The sequence below is a fragment of the Microcaecilia unicolor genome, chromosome 9 (assembly GCF_901765095.1).
Source record: "Microcaecilia unicolor chromosome 9, aMicUni1.1, whole genome shotgun sequence".
NCBI classification, from domain to species: Eukaryota; Metazoa; Chordata; class Amphibia; order Gymnophiona; family Siphonopidae; genus Microcaecilia; species Microcaecilia unicolor.
Genome location: NC_044039.1, coordinates 4,321,545 through 4,343,254, shown reverse-complemented (window position 1 = coordinate 4,343,254; position 21,710 = coordinate 4,321,545). Strand labels below are relative to the sequence as shown.

Sequence of the window (21,710 nt, the reverse complement as noted above, 5' to 3'; positions counted from 1 at the left end):
TTTAACATAGTAACATAGTAGATGACGGCAAAAAGACCTGCACGGTCCATCCAGTCTGCCCAACAAGATAAACTCATATGTGCTACTTTTTGTGTATACCTTACCTTGATTTGTATCTGTCATTTTCAGGGCACAGACCATATAAGTCTGCCCAGCACTATCCCTGCCTCCCAACCACCGGCTCTGGCACAGACCGTATAAGTCTGCCCAGCACTAGCCCCGCCTCCCAACCACCAGCCCCGCCTCCCACCACCAGCTCTGCCACCCAATCTCGGCTAAGCTCCTGAGGATCCATTCCTTCTGAACAGGATTCCTTTATGTTTATCCCACATGTGTTTGAATTCCGTTACCGTTTTCATCTCCACCACCTCCAGCGGGAGGGCATTCCAAGCATCCATCACTCTCCGTGAAAAAAATACTTCCTGACATTGTTCTTGAGTCTGCCCCCCTTCAATCTCATTTCATGTCCTCTAGTTCTACCTCCTTCCCATCTCCGGAAAAGGTTCGTTTGCGGATTAATACCTTTCAAATATTTGAACGTCTGCATCATATCACCCCTGTTTCTCCTTTCCTCCAGGGTACACGTGTTCAGGTCAGCAAGTCTCTCCTCATACGTCTTGTAACGCAAATCCCGTACCATTCTCGTAGCTTTCTTTACACTTCAGCTTCATATTAACCCTGATTTCTGATGGTTCGCCAGAGTAATTTTATAGACACGAAGGGGCTTTCACACATAGGTAATCGGTTATAAAATGACCCTCCTAAGGTACATGAACACATTTACAGGTTCTTTGGGACGCGAGCACGTTTGTAGATCTGCGTGGTGCACTCTTGGGGCTGGCTCTGGAATCTATTTTTATAAAGGCACATGGTACCATAGTAGATGAGGGCAGATAAAGACCTGCAGGGTCCATCCAGTCTGCCCAATAAGATAAATTCATAGCATATGATGCAATATAACATATACATTCTTGATCTTGATCTGTCCTTGCCATTGTCAGGGCATAGATTGTACAAGTCTGCCTAGCACTGGGCGTATTCCCCGACTACTACTACTACTACTACTTAACATTTCTAGAGCACTACTAGGGTTACGCAGCGCTGTACAGTTTAACAAAGAAGGCCAGTCCCTGCTCGAAGAAGCTTACAATCTAAAGGACGAAATGTCAAGTTGATACAGTCTAGATTTCCTGAGTAGAGGTGTAGTGGTTAGGTGCCGAAGGCGACATTGAAGAGGTGGGCTTTGAGCAAGGCTTTGAAGATGGGCAGGGAGGGGGCCTGGCGTATGGGCTCAGGGAGTTTATTCCAAGTATGGGGTGAGGCGAGGCAGAAAGGGCGGAGCCTGGAGTTGGCGGTGGTGGAGAAGGGTACTGAGAGGAGAGATTTGTCTTGAGAGCGGAGGTTATGGGTAGGAACGTAAGGGAGATGAGGGTAGAGAGGTAAGGAGGGGCTGCAGATCGAGTGCATTTGTAGGTGAGTAGGAGAAGCTTGAACTGTATTCGGTATCTGATCGGAAGCCAGTGGACTTGAGGAGAGGGGTGATATGAGTATATCGGTTAAGGCGGAAGATAAGACGTGCGGCAGAGTTCTGGATGGACTGAAGGGGGGATAGGTGGCTAAGTGGGAGGCCAGTGAGGAGTAGGTTGCAGTAGTCAAGGCGAGAGGTAATGCGAGAGTGGATGAGAGTTCGGGTGGTGTGCTCAGAGAGGAAAGGGCAAATTTTGCTAATGTTATAGAGGAAGAAGCGACAGGTCTTGGCTATCTGCTGGATTTACCATCGAACCCACTCCAGCTCATCCAGCTCAGTCTAGCCATGATCAGGACACAGACCCTAGAAGTTTGCCTGGTCCTGATTACGGCTAGACAAATCCGGATGGGCTGGAGTGGGCTTCAATGGCAACTCCTGTAGGCATCTCTGTTGCCTGTATAAAATAGGGGTAAAACAGGCTCCTTTGGACTTCTCACATAGGTATCCTGTTATACAATCAAGCCCAAAGCAATTAAAATACATGAAGAGAAAGATACAATATATAAGATCTCTTAACAGTAATCTGGGAGCCCTCTAGAGGCAGAAACGAGTCACAGCAGAAGGTTTTTTGTTGAATTATTTTGTTAGGTGGCTAATTCCAATCTGTGAGAGCCATAACCGGTCAGTTGTTCACAATATTCCCAAGGAATATGCAAGAGATTGATTTGCATACACTGCGCATACAAACAGACTAAATCAATTCATTTCGAGGTGTTGCTTTGTCAATCAAAAGACAATTTCATTGATGTGTATAGGAAATAGAACATGTTATATATATTAATGTGGTCTCTGAATATTTCCCTTTCTCAGCGTGACTAAAAGTACAGGCGAGCTCCCAAACGTATGTCATCAGGTAAGTCATTCTTATCTGTTCCCTTCTCCTCCACTGCTATCTCCAGACTCTGTTCCTTTCATCTTGCTGCACCGTACACTTGGAATAGACTTCCTGAGTTCATACGTCATGCTCTCTCTCTCTCTCTCTCTCACCCTATTTGATTCCAGGCTAAAATCCCACCTTTTTCAGGTTGCTTGTAAGTCTTCATCCCTTACCTGTTCAATACCCATTTTGCTTTATTCCCATAATAAATCAGACTCCCTAATCTCTCATTTTTCCTGACTGTCTTGAATAGATTGTAAACTCTGTTGAGCAGGGACCGTCTCTTACGTGTCTGTGGACACCTAGTAGTGCTACAGAAATAAGAAGTACTAGTAGGTACTATGTCAGGCAGTGGCGTAGCCACAGGTGGGCCTGGGTGGGCCAGGGCCCCACCCACTTAGGGCTCAGGCCCACCCAACAGTAGCACACGTTTGGTGGTAGCTGGTGGGGATCCTAAGCTTTGCCAGCAGAAGACTCCCCCCTGATGGTAATGAAAACGCTGCTCTCCACGATACCGGCACCTGCGCATGCTCAGTTTTCAGCGCATGCCTGCTGCAGACTTCCAAGGTGGAAAGAAGCGTTTTCCCCCAGCTGAGATATTTTTCTGGTCGTAGTGGGGGAGGGGGAGAACACTTGGTGCCCGCCCACGTCTTGCTTAGGCCCACCCAAAATCTGTTGTCTGGCTACGCCCCTGATGTCAGGTAGAAAACGCTCCTGTGCAGGTGGGTTTTCACATTCTTATGTGCATTTTTTTTCCCAGCAAAGTTCAGCCCATGCAAAAAACAGGAACAGGAGTCTGGGTGGACTTTTTACTTTTAGTGATTTTCAGATGAAAATAATAAAAGAACATTTTTAATATATTGATATTGGAAAAATGATATTGGAGTGGAGGAGTAGCCTAGTGGCTACAGCGTCAGGTTGAGAATCAGGAAGCCCAGTTCAAATTCCTCTTCTGCTCCTTGTGACCTTGGGCAAGTCACTTAGGGGGCCGTTTTGCTAAAGGGTTGGCGCTGGGCAACAGGATTGCTGTGCGCCAATCCGGAGCTACTGCCGGGCTACCGCGAGAGCCCGGCGGTAGTTCTCACCCTCATTGCGCACCATTTCCAGCGCTACAAAAATACTTCCTGTTTTTCTTGCGCTGGTGCTTACCTGGCATTAATTGGGCAGGGTACCATGCGCTGCCCGGTTACTGCTGAGTTAGCACGGGAGCCCTTACCACCGCCTCAATGGGTGGTGTAAGTTCTCCCCCCTAAAAATGGCCGCATGGCAAGTGGTTCACTTACCACATGGCAATTTCTTTTTTAAGAAAACAGACAGCCTTTTGCTGCTGAAGTAAAAGTGGGCCTCAACATGCCTCAAAAACCAACGCTGATGCTAGCTCAGACCCCTTTTTACTGCAGCTTAGGAAAAGTACATAAGCACATAAGCACCGCCATACTGGGAAAAGACCAAGGGTCCATCAAGCCCAGCATCCTGTCTTCGACAGTGGCCAATCCAGGCTTCAAAAACCCAGCAACCCCCCCCCCCCCCCCACACACACACACAAAAACCCCCAACTTAATTCTTAATAATGTCCAATGGACTTTTCCCTCAGGAATCCGTCCAAACCCCCTTTAAATTCCGTAAGGCCAGCTGCTGTCACTACATTTTCCGACAACAAGTTCCAGAGTCTGAGTACACACTGAGTAAAGAAAAACTTTCCCTTAACTCTCCATTGCCTCAACTACAAACCTAGCTGGTAATTTCAGAAATTGTGCCAAGATTTAAATGCCCCAGTGCCAAGATTCAAGTGTAAGCTTAATTAAGCTTTAATTAACACACGCACCCAGCTTTTCCTACATGAGCACGCAACTCTGGAATGCATTACCACTTAACTTAAAAACAAATTACGAATTAATCAACTTCCGTAAATCTCTGAAGACCTACCTATTCAACAAGGCTTACCACAGCAAGCAATAATTTAATGATAACACAATACCACTTCAACTACACTCTTAACACTCTCTCGCTATATCCATATGCTTAATTCTATATTGCTATCCATGTACTCCAAGCAACTCCAATGTATCACTTACTCCAGAATGGCGATTGCCATAACGGAACTTTGTAAGTTAATTTGATATTGTCATCCATGTATTTCATGTATCACCAATTGTTTCTTTCACTCTGGAATGGCGAATGCCATAACGGAATATTGTAAGCCACATTGAGCCTGCAAATAGGTGGGAAAATGTGGGATACAAATGCAACAAATAAATAAATAAATTTGATTTACTGCCTTTACTTTGTTGGAGGTCAAAGCAGTGTCCAACGAGAGAAGAACTCCAATTACGATAGGAAGGAATTAGCGTGTCAGCATTGGTGCACCTAAAGGTAAACAACGGTTGCAGCAAATCAGTGGCAGATGGAACTGTTGGCATCTAAGTGTGCCCAGAGGTGCATGGAACTTATAGAATTCTATAGGTGGCACGTATATCCCAGAGACCCTCCCATACTTTGCCATGTTCACACCTCTCGCACTTGTGAGCTAAGTGATTTAGGCACATTTTTAGAGAACAGCTCCTAACGCCTGTTAGTGACTTCTTTTACGTGCATAAGAGCACCTGTTCTATAAATCGGGGGGTGCAAATGGTGTTGAAATTTAGGAGTTTCCTTATGCAATTGCCCTTCATCATTGCAAACTCTCCAGGGACAGGAAAATACCTAAAATATCTGAAAATAACTCTGCTTGAACTATTACTGAAAAGGGTGTGACCTAAATCCAAATATATAAAGGAGTTGATATTCCGCTGCCACCGTTAAACCTGGAAATTCAATGCTGGGTCACGTCTGAGCACCGGCACTGAATTAACACATAGCCGGTTAAGTGCGATTTTGAGAACTTAACCAGCTATGGGCATCACAGAAAGAGAGATCTGACTTTTTTGTGGTTACCCTGGCTGGTGATGTGCTGAATACAAGTGCCGACTCCATCCTGGAACATCCCCCAAATAGCCATTTTTCAGTTCAGCTCTGTTTTTTTCCTGTGGCATTAACCGGTTAAATCCACCAGTTAAATCAGCGGTTAGCCCTGAACGGATGATTTAACCTGTCAGGAGCTGATTCTGGCCAGTTAAATAACTTTTGCCTGAAATATAATAAGGAAAGATGGACCCAATGTGGGAAAAAAGGATTCTTCACAATTCATTAAAGTGCATTAAGTACTTGGGATAATTCTCTTAGACAAGCCACCAGCATTCAGGTGTCAAGAACATTCATAAATGAGCAGAATTCTGGCATGTATGAACCTATGTGCACATATGTGTTTGAACCCCAATACCTTGGTGCCTAGTTTGAATTGAATGTGGGTGGAGTCAGGGCAGAGAACGGACAGGTGCACAATTACACACGTATCACCCGTGAAAACACACAAACGTAAATACTTGCTTATGTTAGCATTCTATAAGGGTGTAACAAAAGAGAGGGAACAAAGTACAAACTAAAGTCCAAAAAAAAAAAAGCACCACGGGCCTTTAAAAATGGAACACAGTTCTTTAATGAATGAGCCTTGACAAAAAGACCCGACACGGGCCGTGTTTCGGTGACTAGCACCTACGTCAGGGGTCACAGTGATGACGTGGAAACACTTCACTTTCTGTATCATCCATTTTGATACAGAAAGTGAAAGTGCCTTGGTGCTTTGTAGCTTTTACTACATGAGACGTGGGTAAGGAATAATATATTGTAGAGGAATATATTCGAGTTATTCCCCAAGTTTTCCACGTCATCACTGTGACCCCTGACGCAGGTGCTAGTCACCGAAACACAGCCCGTGTCGGGTCTTTTTGTCAAGGCTCATTCATTAAAGAACTGTGTTCCATTTTTAAAGGCCCGTGGTGCTGTTTTTTTTGTTTGGACTTTAGTTTGTACTTCGTTCCCTCTCTTTTGTTATATAGCTATTCCACTAGCAACATTCCATGTAGAAGGCTGCGCAGGCTTCTGTTTCTGTGAGTCTGACGTCCTGCACGTACGTGCAGGACGTCAGACTCACAGAAGCAGAAGCCTGCGCGGCCACATTGGTGATCTGCAAGGGCCGACTTCTACATGGAATGTTGCTAGTGGGACTCTGGGCAAGTCACTTAACCCTCCATTGCCCCATGTAAGCCGCATTGAGCCTGCCATGAGGGGGAAAGTGCAGGGTACAAATGTAACAAAAATAAAATAGATACTATTGGAGATTCTGCATGGAATGTTGCTATTCCACTAGCTTTTCACGGCCCGTGTCGGGTCTTTTTGTCAAGGCTCATTCATTAAAGAACTGTGTTCCATTTTTAAAGGCCCGTGGTGCTGTTTTTCTTGTTTAGCATTCTATAAGGGAAAATTGGCACCCGCTCTCCTTTGTAGAATAGGCTCCTGTAGGCACCTAAAAAATATTTGCCCTTTATAGAAATTACCCTATTTATGCAGGAAATAATAAGCACTCAGGGCGTGGCCTGCACTAACAATTAACCTGGTGGCTTGATAGTAAAGCTTAGCGTGCTAACGGAATTAGCACACGCTAAATGCTGCATGTCCTATTTTATAGCTGGGGCCATGTGGCACTTCGCACACGCTAAGCTTTAGTAAAAAGGCCTCAGTGTGCTAATTCCCACGTTCGCTGCACAGTGGGGAATGGCAGGGGCTGTGCGTTAACTGTCTCCACAGCACAGGGATGGCCCATGGGGGATGCGGAGAGATGTGGGGCCTCATTTGCATAAGCAAGCGAGTAAGGGCTGAAAGCAGGATCATGTGTGAAAAATGTTAGGACCGGCTGGCAGAGCAGGTGGCATTAAGTGAATCTGCCTTATCTGTTGCGCAATTAACACATGGATCACCCCCACCAGTTAATGTTGAGACTTTCCAGTACTATGTGGGACAATTGCCATCTGGTAACTGCAAAACTTTACCACGCTCAAAACCTAGGAGCAATTAGGGCCGGAACTGCATACGTGTTAATGTGTGCAGCATGCACAAACCCCTCCAGCACGCATGTGAATCTGTGCACCCAAGATCAGTGCAAATTGTATTTAAATGCATTGAAGTGGATTCAAATCAGGGTGATTATGTATTCACTCCAATGCTCAGATGACAGCATAGAAACTAACGCTGGCCTTAATGCCAAAACACACTGCCAGGTCAGGGATGGCATTCGGGTTTTGAGAAGAGGAGGTTTTGTGTTTTCACACTAAATTGCCAGTTTGGGCTTCTTTTGAAAGGAGAAAGAAGCCTGTTCAGCGAGAAAAAGACATCTGTGAGTCCAAGCAAAGTCAGGGGTGAGGGCGGACATTAGTGATGGCAAACCAAGGGTGGGGCAGTGGGGGCGGTCCGCCCGGAGTGCATGCTGCAAGGGGGTGCAGGGAGCAGCCTCGCAGCTATCAGCTCCGCCGGTTCCTCCTCCTTCTGATGTCACTTCCTGTTCTGGGGCAGGGAACCAGCAGAGCCAATAGCTGCGCGGCTGCTCCCTGCACCCCCAGGAGGGGTGGCAGCTGACCTAGGAGCACCACTGGACATTTGGTGCCTGTTTTTCTGCACTTTAGGGGATTTAAAGTGCAAAAAATTGGGAATGGGGGCTTACATTTCATGGCACAGGGGAAATGTGCAGATATGTTCTTGCACTTCCTGTTTTGGTGCTGGTGCATGTTGGCATGCATCAGTCATGTTCCTCCCCGCTGCTTTCGTTCACATAAAATTTGCATCCATTGCTTTGAGCATTGGGGGGCTAGTTTTCTGCGCTGTTCTTTGCCATGGTATGGGCATGCTTGTCGCAGTTTTGCGCATTGGTCCCTTAGTAGAAAGACCCCTAAATACATTATACCAGAGCTATGGTAATTGTAAACAAAACGGGAGCTGGGCAGACTTCTACGGTCTACGCGCTGATCGTGACTGAATAGATATGGATGGGCTGGAGTGTAAATTTTAAGGGGCTTCGACGTTAGCTTCAGAACTTAGTACAAGAACAGTGCTGGGCAGACTTCTACGGTCTGTGCCCTGAGAAAGGCAAGGACAAATCAAACTCAGGTATAAAGTATCACATACCATGTAAAATGAGTTTATCTTGTTGGGCAGACTGGATGGACCGTAAGGTCTTTATCTGCTGTCATTTACTATGTTACTCTTTGGGGTTCTACATGGAATGTTGCTACTAATTGGGATTCCGGAATCCTGTAACTCTTTAGGATTCCAGAATCTTCAGAACTTTTAGTACAAAAACAGTGCTGGGCAGATTTCTACATTCTATGCCCTGATCGTGACTGAATAGATATGGATGGGCTGGAGCAGGGGCGTAGCCAGATGACAGTGGGCACCAAGTGTTCCCCCCCCCCTCCACTGCCAAAAAAATATCTCAGCTGGTGGGAAAACACTTCTTTCCATCTTGGCAATCTGCAGCAGGCATGTGCTGAAAGCTGAGCATGTGCAGGTGCTGGTATCATGGGGAGTAGCATTTTCGTTACCATCAGGGGGAAGTCTTCAGCTGGTGGAGCATGGGATCCCCTCCAGCTACCGCTAAACGTGTGCTACTGTTGGGTGGGCTGAGCCCTAAGTGGGTGGGCCCCTGCCCACCCAGGCCCACCTGTGGCTACGCCACTGGGCTGGAGTGTAAATTTTAAGGGATTTCCATGTTAGCTTCGGAACGTTTAGCACAGGAACAGTGCTGGGCGGACTTTTATGGTCTGTGCCGAGAATGGCAAGGACAAATCAAACTCTGGTATACATATAAAGTATCACATACCATGTAAAATGAGTTTATCTTGTTGGGCGGACTGGATGGACCGTTCAGGTCTTTATCTGCCGTCATTTACTATGTTACTATGTTACTCTTTGGGGTTCTACATGGAATGTTGCTACTAATTGGGATTCCGGAATCTTGTAACTCTTTAGGATTCCAGAATCTTCAGAACTTTTAGTGCAAGAGACTTCTACGGTCTATGCCCTGAGAATGGCAAGAACAAATCAAACTCAGGTATAAAGTATCACATACCAAGCAAAATGAATTTATCTTGTTGGGCAAACTGGATGGACCATTCAGGTCTTCATCTGCTGTCATTTACTGTGTTACTTGAGTTATAAGTAAAATAAGGGAAGGGGCAGAGAGTAAAGATCTAAATCTAATCAATGGCTGATGATGAAATATTGTCTGATAATCCATTGCTGTGAGAGTATTGACACAGCTGCAAACCCTGCTTTCTGCTGACTTCATGGGACAGTGTGTTGAGATGATAATTACTGATAAACTTTTTTTTTTTTTGCCAAAGAAATTTGGATTGAGTGGATACCTGTTAACCCCCCCCCCCCCCCAAAAAAAAAGCAGCAACCTGACCCTGGAAAGTGCCTCTTCCCGCCCCCTGAGGAAGTCGTGTGAAAGTCTCAGGACGCTGGGAAAAAGTTGCTTTTTCAGCATAAAGGATCCGGCCAGCAGATTTCCCTCGGTGATGTCAGCCAGCTGATCGCCTTTATAAGCTGCTGCACAAGCCTTGGCCATCCTCAGAGACGACTAGTCAACATGGCCCAGACTTGCCCTCCTTGGATGCTGCTGCTCTTCTGCACCTCAGGGGCTGTCACTGCCTTTCCCAACTGGTCTCCGCTGCTGAACCTGGGCTGGAGCAGCGCAGAGCGGCTGATGCACCTTTACACGGCCACGGAAAAGAGCAGCTTCCACCTGCAGATCAACTGGGACGGCCACGTGGACGGGAGCCCGCAGCAGACCGTCTACAGTAAGTAGAACCGGGTTCTGGCCCACAGGGACGAAGCCAGGATGACAGAGAGTGACATGATTTTCTCTACTTATGCGTCTGTGAGGAAGCATCCGTATCTTATCATAAACACATATATTACAGCTGCTATATAAATCGGATTATTCAAAAGCAGTTTGCTACCCCACTGACAGGGTTACTACACCTGCGGGCTGCCAGCTTTTACCGAGTTCTGGCTACTTTAGGCTGGAACTGCTCGTAGGAAGATGTTCACATCCTCAGGTCTCCCTTCTCTGTGCTGTTTACATGATCAGGTTTTCTCCTCTTTGCTGTTCATAGGTAAGTTCATATCCTCGGGCGGGCTTCCTCTTCTCAGTAATGTTTATAGGCAAGTCAGTTCATGTCCTCAGGCTTTCCCTTCTCCGTGCTGTTCATAGGTAAGTAAACTTCCATCCTCAGATTTCACTTTTCCCAGCAGCTCATAGAAAAGTAAGTTCACATCCTCTGATCGCCCTTCTCCGTGCCGTTCGTAGGATGGGGTTCCCTCCTCCGTGCAGTTTACAGGAAAGCAAGTTCACATCCTCAGGTTTTCTCTTCTCCGTGCTGCTCATAGGAAGGTAGGTTTATATCCTTGGGGTTCTCTTCTCCGTGCCGTTTATAGGAAAGTGAGTTCACATCCCCAGATCTCCCTTCTCCGTACTGTTTATAGGAGGTGTTCCCTCCTCTGTGCAGTTTACAGGAAAGCAAGTTCCTTTCCCTCATCCGTGCTGCTCATAGGAACGTGAGTTCACATCATCAGGTTTTTCCTTCGCCCTGCTGTTCATAGGAGGGTTTCCCTCCTCTGTGCTGTTCACAGGAAAGTGAGTTCACATCCTCTGATCTCCCTTCGTGCTGTTCATAGGAGGGTTTCCCTCCTCTGTGCAGTTTACAGGAAAGCAAGTTCACATCCTCAGGTTTTCTCTTCTCCGTGCTGGTGTTTCGTTATACTGAGGGAGGGAAGGAAAACGAGACTGTGGATTTTCAGCCTCTGGTGAGTTTTCTTACGCCTGGTTCTGAGTTCCTTTTTTCTATGTATGTACACTTCACTTTAGGATTGAAAACTCCCAGTGCCTCCTGCACTTGACACGGTCTGTTGAGAGAATTAGGTATTGCTATTGAATTAATTGAAACCCTGGATCATTGTCTTCCAGATAGGATGGGCTGCAACGCAATAACTCCAGTTGGAAAACATCAGCCCCAATCCCCTGTGGTTCAGTTCTGCTTTTTTTGCAGAAGACATTCTCTTACCGTTTCCTTTGATTCCAGCAGCCTAATGAAAAGTGACCTCACTTTCCCCCCTTCAGGAGTACTGAGCACACCTATAGACCTGGCTTCTGTCAGAGGTAAGATCTCTGGTCCCTAATTCAAGGCATTGGCCGACTGATTGCTGTGATATTATCTACCCTGACCTTTTTCTAAATCACTTCCAAATAATCTCACAGGGCTGCAGTTAGGGTGATGCTGTTGAATCTGCTGCCTGTGTAATTCCCACTTCAGGCACAGGCAGCTCCTTGTGACTCTGGGCAAGTCACTTAACCCTCCATTGCCCCATGTAAGCCGCATTGAGCCTGCCATGAGTGGGAAAGCGCAGGGTACAAATGTAACAAAAATAAAATAGATACTATTGGAGATTCTACATGGAATGTTGCTACTATTTGAGATTCTACATGGAATGTTGCTATTCCACTAGCAACATTCCATGTAGAAGGCTGCGCGGCCACATTGGTGATCTGCAAGGGCCGACTTCTACATGGAATGTTGCTACTATTGGAGATTCTACATGGAATGTTGCTATTCCACTAGCAACATTCCATGTAGAAGGCTGCGCAGGCTTCTGTTTCTGTGAGTCTGACGTCCTGCACGTACGTGCAGGACGTCAGACTCACAGAAGCAGAAGCCTGCGCGGCCACATTGGTCATCTGCAAGGGCCGACTTTTCTACATTCCATGTAGAATCTCAAATAGTAGCAACAGTGGAGGAGTGGCCTAGTGGTTAGGGTGGTGGACTTTGGTCCTGGGGAACTGAGTTCGAGTCCCACTTTAGGCACAGGCAGCTCCTTGTCACTCTGGGCAAGTCACTTAACCCTCCATTGCCCCATGTAAGCCGCATTGAGCCTGCCATGAGTGGGAAAGCGCAGGGTACAAATGTAACAAAAATAAAATAGATATTATTGGAGATTCTACATGGAATGTTGCTACTATTGAGATTCTACATGGAATGTTGCTACTATTGGAGATTCTACATGGAATGTTGCTATTCCACTAGCAACATTCCATGTAGAAGGCTGCGCAGGCTTCTGTTTCTGTGAGTCTGACGTCAGGCTCACAGAAGCAGAAGCCTGCGCGGCCACATTGGTGATCTGCAAGGGCCGACTTCTACATGGAATGTTGCTAGTGGAATAGCAACATTCCATGTAGAATCTCAAATAGTAGCAACAGTGGAGTGGCCTAGTTTAGGGTGGTGGACTTTGGTCCTGGGGAACTGAGTTCGAGTCCCACTTTAGGCAAAGGGCAAGTCACTTAACTCTCCATTGCCCCAGGTACAAATAAGTACCTGTATACAATATGTAAGCCGCATTGAGCCTGCCATGAGTGGGAAAGTGTGGGGTACAAATGTAACAAAAATAAAACAAATAATCTTCTGAGTACTGAGCTCCTGCCCATGCTCTCTCCTGACAGTTCAGATCTTCTCAAACTGCTTCCTTCCTTCCTTGAAACCAGCACTACTGGTGGAGGAGACTCACAGTAGGAAGCATTAGCTTTGCTGGTCCTGTGTTATAGAAATTTCCTCTGGCTCTTTCAGTAAAAGGCAAACGGCTTCTCCCATTCTTGGGCATTAATGTATTTTGTCAGTTCCATTTGAGTTTGATTTAATACTGTGCACCTTGCTAAATGCAAATATTTTTGGATTGGTGGGTTACAAAGAAATAAAATGGAAAAAAAAATTAGATATAAGCAAGTTAATAGGTAATGCAGCTAGAGTGACAGCTCCCCCCCCCCCCATGCCATGTCCTGCCCTTACTGACGTCTTTGCCCGTTTCCTGTCTGGTGGAATGCGGCAGACGGGCAGCCTGCGGGGCTGGTATAAGCAGCGATGACACCTGTACCGACACTGGGGAGGGAAGAGGTGCAGATGGGAAGGGGGGAAAAGAACAGTGTGGGGCCGCAGCAAGACCACCCAGGCCCACCTGTAGCTATGCCACTGGCATGAGTCCTTACTGCCTACGAAATAGGTGGAGGTAAGGGCTCAGTCGCTAATCTTTTTAAATAGCCACGGGCTATTGGCAACAAAATGCACGTGGCCATTAAGACAAAAATGTGAAGATTGGCCATTTCACTGCTGTGCTAGAAGTGGTCTTAAAGACATTTTAGCACTGCTTTATATAAGGAGCCTTGTGTAAGATTAATACACGGATGCATACCCAGCATGCACATGCCTACATGTGCACATACAGTACTTATTTACTATACCGTTACTTATTGCATCGCAAAACAGAACGGTCTACAAAAACTTTAAAATAATGTACATTTAGGAACTCCAATTAGAAGACAAATCTCTCACTCAAGATAGTAGGTCAGACAAGCATAAAATGACATTCATACGTCAGCCACAGAGACATGCATGACACTTCAGATTCCCGTCTGATCTATCTATTGAGATTCTGCGTCATTCGATGGAAAAAGCCAGTTGGTAAAACGTGTTTCTAATGTTTTACGAAACTGGGTGTAGGACCCTTTTAGTCTGATTTGCTGGGGAGAGAAAAAGTAGAAAGCGATGAGCGAGTGGAATCCCATCTTGCCCTACATGGCGGGGGTAGAACCAGTCTGTTATCTGTAAGTGAGCGAAGAGTACGGCCTGGCGTGTTATTGTCTGTGCCGCAAGATAAGATGGTATGTTGGTGTGAAGTGCCTTATGTGTCAGTACAAGAATTTTGAATCTAACTCTAAATTCAATAGGGATCCAATGAAGATATTGAAAGAGAGTAATCTTATCCTATTTAGTGGCTCGACAAATGACACGAGCTGCGGTGTTCTGAATGGTTTGTAACCGTTTCAAGTTACTCTGAACATGTGTGTAACTGTCTTGTACTTTATAGAATTTTCCCCATAACTTCCAAAACTAGCTGTTCTTCCCCCACCCAATGTCTTTTATGTCAGTTAGCTTAGCAGGGTTTAAAAAAGGTTTGGATGACTTCCTAAACGAAAAGTCCATAGACCACTATTAAAATGGGGAAAATCCACTGCTTATTTCTGGGACAAGCAGCATAAAATGCATTGTACTGTTATGGGATCTTATGACCTGGATAGGCCACTGTTGGAAACAGGATGCTGGGCTTGAGGGACCTTCGGTCTGTCCCAGTATAGAAATACTTATGTACTTTATGTATTCTTCTTACCGTTTGTCCTCTGCATCTGTCCCACGCGTGTTTAAAGTCATGGGTATTTTCAAATTCAGGTTACGAATCTTTGACTTTCTAAGGTTTGTAGATTATCATCCCTACTCTGCAGTATTTACCACTAAAGGAGATATACACCAGCCACTGAGCAGGTCAATTACTGGTCACAGCTAACCCCTGCTGCTTTGCCAAGGTCTTGTTAAAAGGGAACCCAGAAGTCTAGCCAGAGGCTGCCCAGTTTATGCCACAAACTACTGCGGAGTAAGAATGAATTAGTCGGCTCAGGCTGTAATCAGGCATGATCTGTCCAGGAGCTGAAGATATCACAGACAGAACAAGCTCAGACTTCTTACATCATTGAGCAGAACTAGGAGAATAAGAAAAGCAAATGTATTAGAACTTGAACAGATGAAGAGTTTGCAGCTTGCCAGTGCCGTAGCGAGGGTGGCTGACACCCGGGGCGGGTCGCCACTGCGCACCCCCCCCGGGTGCAGCACGGCGCACCCCCTCGGCGTGCCCCCCCCGGCGCGCACCCTCCCCCGGAGTGCGATCTTACTTAGTTTAGAAGCGAGGGGCGGGCCAATCCGCCCCCGAGTTCATGTCGCTGGGAGCTGCGTCGGCTCCATTGGTTCCTTGCTCTCTCTGCCCCGGAACAGGAAGTAACCTGTTCTGGGGCAGAGGGAGCAAGGAACCAACGGAGACGACACCCCCCCCCCCCCAGCGGCGTGCACCCAGGGCGGACCGCCCCACGCCCCCCCCCCCCTTCCTATGCCACTGCAGCTTGCAAAAGGTTGCAAACTACTTTGATGAACCTGGAAGAATTTTGTGTTTTGGGGAAATTAAACAAGCCTTTCCTTTTTTTTTTTTTTTTTAAGAACTCAGATATGGCTTTATCTAGCTTGGTAAACCCATCAAATCTCACTAAATCTGATCATATAGTCTTCAAAATTCTGTCAAACTCAGATTCACCTGATTTGAATTCAGCCTATTAGCATATTTTACTGGAAATCACAAAACGAGATACACCCAGAACCCAAATATGATAGTGACCTAACACTTCAGCTGAGAGAACTGATATATCACAGTAACATAATAAATGATGGCAGACAAAAACCAGCACGGTCCATTCAGTCTGCCAGACAGGTGGCCAGGGTTGTACCTGTTGCTGTGTGCAGGCTACCTCTGGATTCTCTCCCTGGAGTATTTTTTTTTTATATACCACCTTTCAAAAATGGCAATGGTCCACTGACCGACTGCAATTCTAGCACCTCATGACTTTAAGATTAATGCACAGCTGAGGGGAACTCCCACAACCTTTTTGTCTAGGACAACACTAGAAACGCTATTGCTGCAGAGGCTGTTCTTTGGATACCCTACAGGTGACGCCTAAGCTTTGGAGTTTCAGGAAAACTCCAAAAAAAGAATATTTTGCAGAAGTTAAATTCAAGACTTTAGCTAACTTTCATTTGGAGTAATGCAGTAAACTTTCTTTGGCCCTTGCTAAAAACCCTAAGGTTGAATGGAGGAGTAGCCTAGTGGTTAGTGCAGTGGACTTTGATCCTGAGGAACTGGGTTCAATTCCCACTGTGTCTCCTTGTGACTCTGGGCAAGTCACTTAACCCTCCATTGCCCCAGGTACAAAATAAGTACCTGAATATATGTAAACCGCTTTGAATGTAGTTACAAAAAACCTCAGAAAGGCGGTATGTCAAGTCCCATTTCCCTTTCCCTATTTGAGATTCTACATGGAATGTTGCTATTCCATGTAGAAGTCTGCCCTTGCAGATCAGAAACGCGGCCATGCAGGCTTCTGTTTCTGTGAGTCATACGTGCAGGACGTCAGACTCACAGAAACAGAAGCCTGCGCGGCTACATTGGTGATCTGCAAGAGCAGGCTTCTACATGGAATGTTGCTAGTGGAGGAGTAGCCTTGTGGTTAGTGCAGCGGACTCTGATTCTGGGAAACTGGGTTCAATTCCCACTGCAGCTCCTTGTGACTCTGGGCAAGTCACTTAACCCTCCATTGCCCCAGGTACAAATAAGTACCTGAATATATATAAACCGCTTTGAATGTAGTTGCAAAAAACCTCAGAAAGGCGGTATATGAAGTCCCATTTCCCTTAGCATCTGGGCTCAAATGTAGGCAGAGTCTACCCAATAAAACACTTCCTACCTACAAGGCTGTTAGTTAACAAGAGAACATTAGAACTATTATGATGGGTCAAACCAACAATCCATCAATCCCATCATCAGGCATTCTGGGTCACCTGGACGTACCTGGCAGATTCTGATAGGAAAATCTGTTCCCTATTGTTAATACCCAGACGAAGCATCGGGGGCAGTAATGTAACTTGAGCACCAGTTCAATAAATGGCACCGACGTACCATGATACATTATAAAATACTGGCACAAAGCTTTGTGCACCTACATTTACACCGGGTCAATGGCAGGGCGTAAACGGGCACAGCTGAGACAATGCACATATCATAGTAGTCTATAAGTTCCACGCAGATGTTGGAGACAGACCCATGCTCTGCCTATGTGCCTGGGGAGCCACTGCAGCTCTTGGGCCAGTCCATTGCCCCAGGGACAAAACTGAGCTTGGAAGCCCACTAGACACTAAGTACCTGTATAAAATGTAAAGCACCTTGGTTGTACTGCAGAAAGGCGGCACATCAAGTTCATAGTAACATAGTAGATGACGGCAGAAAAAGACCTGCACGGTCCATCCAGTCTGCCCAACAAGATAAACTCATATGTGCTTCTTTTTGTGTATACCTTACCTTGATTTGTACCTGTCCTCTTCAGGGCACAGATTGTATAAGTCTGCCCAACACTATCCCCGCCCCCCAACCACCAGCCCTGCCTCCCACCGCCGGCTCTGGCACAGACCGCATAAGTTCATGAGCCTTTACCGTACTTGGACACCACCGTACAGAATAGTGCACAGTGCAATGATGCACTTATATACGTAGGGTGCATATAGCCGCAGCCCATTTATAGAACGATTCCCCTGGATTCTATATATGGCATCCTGCTTCGGACACCCTTGCAAGGTATTTGGATGCTAACAATCATTGATGTTAATTGGCACTTATTAAAATGTATGCATCCATCTGGATGCACGCTATTGCATGAGGCATGGCCCCTAACTCCCCTGGCGCATATCTCAAAAGAGGGCACGGCCATGGGCATCAGGGGTGTTCCAAAAACCGCGCCTAATTTGGATGTCAGTTTCAGCATTTGTAAGTCCGCTGCCCAAGAGTTAGGCGCAGGATCCAAGCTGAATGCTATTCTATATAAGGAACACACCCTTCAGAGAATAATGTAACATACATTGTAACATAGTAGATGACGGCAGAAAAAAACCTGCACGGTCCATCTAGTCTGCCCAACAAGATAAACTCATATGTGCTACTTCTTGTGTATACCTTACCTTGATTTGTATCTGAACTGTTTCACTGCCCATTTATTGATTCCTTACATAAAAGGCAAAATGAGTAAATGCCATACTTTTTGGCTGAGCCTCAGGTTTGACTTCAGTCTCTTAATTTCCCAAACAGCTGCACTGATGATCAAGGCAGAAGACGCTGGATATGTGGTGATCAGTGGCGTGAAAAGCGGTCGCTATCTGTGCATGGACAGGGATGGCAATCTCTTTGGATCGGTGAGTACAATGCCACTATAATCTAGTCCAGAAGCAGCAGGAGAGGCAATTTCCTGGGGGGGGGGGGGGGGGGGGGCTGGGAAGGGTTCAAGACACATCTCTCCACTGAGCCCCGAAGTCTGCCTGGGCTCTTTCGGTACAATTCACACAGTCAGTTACTGCGGCCAGAAAGCTGAACCCGAGGCATACAAAGCTTTCTTTCTGTGGGTCATGTCCTGAGAGCACAGATGGACTAATGCATTAATGCGTGTTGCTGCTCTTTATACGTTTACTTAATGAAAGCGTCACTATTTTGTAATAACACATGTTAAATAGCAATAGTGCAGGTTAATAAATCCAGCCCAGTGTATGCTTTAAGTTCACGTAATCCTGCACAATATTAACAATGTGGACAACTGTGTCTGAACGGCACAACTCTCATCCCACCTTATGAGGGGCAAAGGGTTTGGATCTGGATTTAAAATTCTCCGCTCAAGTCTGGTTATATTCTAGGTCTATTAACCCCTGGATTTTACATATGGCACCAATCCAAGATATACACCCAACTGAACTGGCTAACAAGCCAATTAGTGCCAAAACTTGGGCGCTAATTGACAGCAATTTGAATTCGCACACGTCTTGCTACATGATAGAACACTGTGCGCCCAAATCCCATAGCACACAAACCAAAGGGGGCGTGGCCATGGGAGGAGCATGGGCGGCTCAGGGCATTCCTACAATTTACACAAGGCGTTAGTTATAAAATACCAGGAATCTGTGCCCAAATTGGGTGCTGGGATTTACACATGGGTTCAGCAGGGGCAAGTTCTGGTGCCATATCAGGACACAATGCTATTCTGTAATGGACACTCATCTTTGTGTACCCATTATAAAATAGCAGTGAATGCTGATTTTTTTTTTCGGTGACGATTTTTGAGCGCTATTTACTGAATCTGTCCCTAAGTATTTCCCTGCCGCAGTACATGGAGGTTGAAGGGACTTGCCTAGGGTCACAAGGAGCAGCAGGATTTGAGCTCACGTTTCCCTGCTCTTCACACTCTGTTAATGCTCCACTCCACTAACCTATCACTGATTATGTATTTTGTAATGGGGTGACCTATCCCTAGTGATGCGTTCTGTAATAAGCTATCATTGATGACAGGCATGTCTTTCCCCTACAGCATTACTTCAGCCGAGAAGACTGCCTTTTCAGACAGGAGAACCTAGAAAATGGTTACGATGTCTACCACTCACCAAAATACAACTTCTTGATCAGCCTGGGGAAAGCCAAGCGCCCGTTCCTCCGGGAATGAATCCACCACCTTACTCCCAGTTCCTGTCACGGAAGAACGAGATCCCCCTCATCCGCTTCAACACCCCTGAACCCCATCGGCACACCAGAAATGTAGATGCCGATCCTTCGGATCCCAATCAGATCTTAATGTCCGCAATAAATGTGCCCGCCTCCCTTCTCAACCACCTATCCAGAGAGCCCTTGAGAATTAAGGACGATGACATCAGTGACTCTGAAGACCCTTACAACATCATGGTGTCAAGCAGAATAGGCAGCCCAAAGCATTATATTACCAAGGAGCATGGCTCCCTGCTCACTGGTTGAGGATTTGCTAAGTAGGCAACATGAACTGTTAGGAGCCCAGATGAGCTTGAGCTCAATTTTATTCTTGTAGAGAGTATAAAATTATATATTTATGAAGTGGGTAGGAGAAATTCCCATGGGCATGGCCTATGGTTTTTAGCACTAGTTTTTTTAAAGATGCTTATTTTTCTTTGGTTTAGAAATGTACAAGGATACTCTGGGCTGCATGCGTTATCAGGCAATAACTCATCTCTTGGGTGGCTGAAGGCAATTTGTCTACACTCTGCAGCTCACCCAGTGCACAGGGACCTTACTAGAAGGTGGTTAGGTCTGGTTTTCAGGCTCTCCACACTGAATTTGCATCTACGGTAACACGTCTGCATTATCATATTTTAAAAGAAGCAGCTCGTTTGAATGTTTATGGTTACCTATTTGAAAGTGATTTGAGAACACCTGATTTCTCCTTTTTACTGATCTGTTAAATCCACCCTCAAGGGACTATGGCGCCCACCCTCCACCCAAAACCAGATCCCTCCCCCTTTCTCTAAAGTCCCTCCCTCCTGCTGACCTGGATAAGGCATTGGCGATAAAGGTTGCCAAAATCCCCGTCTGGCTTCTATCCTTCTGAACTGGGACTTTGGCATCCTTTAGTACCAGTGCCGCACCCTGGTACGTAAGTTTAGCCGACCCTGCACCCTCACACATTCTGCCAGAGCTACGTTTCAAAGTCAGGGTTTCTTTCTATACCACAAAGATCTGTTAAGCCCTGTGCTGGCTTCTGGCATTTCGATTTTTGAAGCTCTGGCGTGTTCCTTTACTTCTCTTGGGTGAACCTCGGATGGTTGGTTTGGTGGTGTTTTAACCCATTAGTGGGTTATTCTCATTCCCTGTTTGTTCAAATCTGCTAATCTTTGAAGGGTCTTGTTACTATTGCTGCCTGGTAGAAGATCTTAATCAACACCAAGAATGATCATGTTTTTTAGCATTTTTTAAAAAATATATCAATTTTAAAAGATTTAGTTTTAAATTTAGAAAGATTCGGTGTCTAGTATTTCCCCTACAGATAATGATCAGTTGATAAAACTTTATAACCATTTATGTCTCCTAGAGACACAGAATGGATTTAAATATTTAATACTTAACAGCAGATTTATATAAAAGCAGAATTAGTGTCTGCAGCCACAACCCTGAAAAATGCAGAAAACACACAAGGTTCAGATGCAAATAAAAAAACCCAATAATTAATGGATATGGTCTCTATTGACAGAACAAGAATCGGAGTCAGACTTTTTAAGCTAAGCCGAATACTTCTTTAGGAAGCTAATTTTTTTTCAATAAAAGTAAAATTAGCTCTGCTTTCTGTTGTTTGGAGGTCTGAGGGAGTTAGAGATCCCCCCTGGACAATAATTTGGTCAGTTTTCTGCAAAGATCAAGCATTTTTAAACAGAAGCTATCCACCAGATGGCAGAGAATCAATTTTTAAAGGGACAGTGAAGCCTACTCTGTTTTTCTCATTCGTACGTATGTATGACAGTGGGGCAGGCGTTACCAGTTTTACCATTTCCCATACTGGTGCTGTGGTATTTGGGTTGCCGGAGCTCATGCTCCCCACCCTTACTGTGCCTCTATGAACAGGCAACTTTCAGTCCCTGTGGAACCCAAGCCCCTTATTTTTCAGGGTATCCCTAATGGATACGCATGAGAAAGCCTGGCAAGCAAAGCGCTTCAGTTCTATACAAATCTCTCTGGTGTATGTTTATTAGGGGATAGTCTGAAAACCTGAGATTGGTGTCCACGGGGACTCCGGGATGCCTACCCAGAAGGCTCAGCTCTTGTCCTTGAGTCCTATCTAGTTTCAGGATGCCTGCTTCTGTTCTTTGCCTTTTAAGAAGCCAGTTAAAATTAGCAGAGTTTGGT

The 21,710-nt window shown here is 45.8% G+C and overlaps 2 protein-coding genes across 2 annotated transcripts in view; one reads left to right on the top strand and one right to left on the bottom strand.

Moving 5' to 3' along the window:
• Positions 1-671, bottom strand: part of LOC115477750 (fructose-2,6-bisphosphatase TIGAR-like) — a 10,539-nt gene extending 9,868 nt beyond the window's left edge. The window contains 1 exon segment of the mRNA XM_030214819.1: positions 638-671. Coding sequence (XP_030070679.1) covers positions 638-671 — 34 coding nt within the window.
• A 9,253-nt stretch (positions 672-9,924) lies between these two features.
• Positions 9,925-19,814, top strand: LOC115477749 (fibroblast growth factor 23-like). The gene is given in 4 exon segments (XM_030214818.1): positions 9,925-10,135; positions 18,114-18,217; positions 19,378-19,495; positions 19,498-19,814. Coding segments are annotated over 4 exon segments (750 nt in total).
• Positions 19,815-21,710: the final 1,896 nt, after the last annotated feature.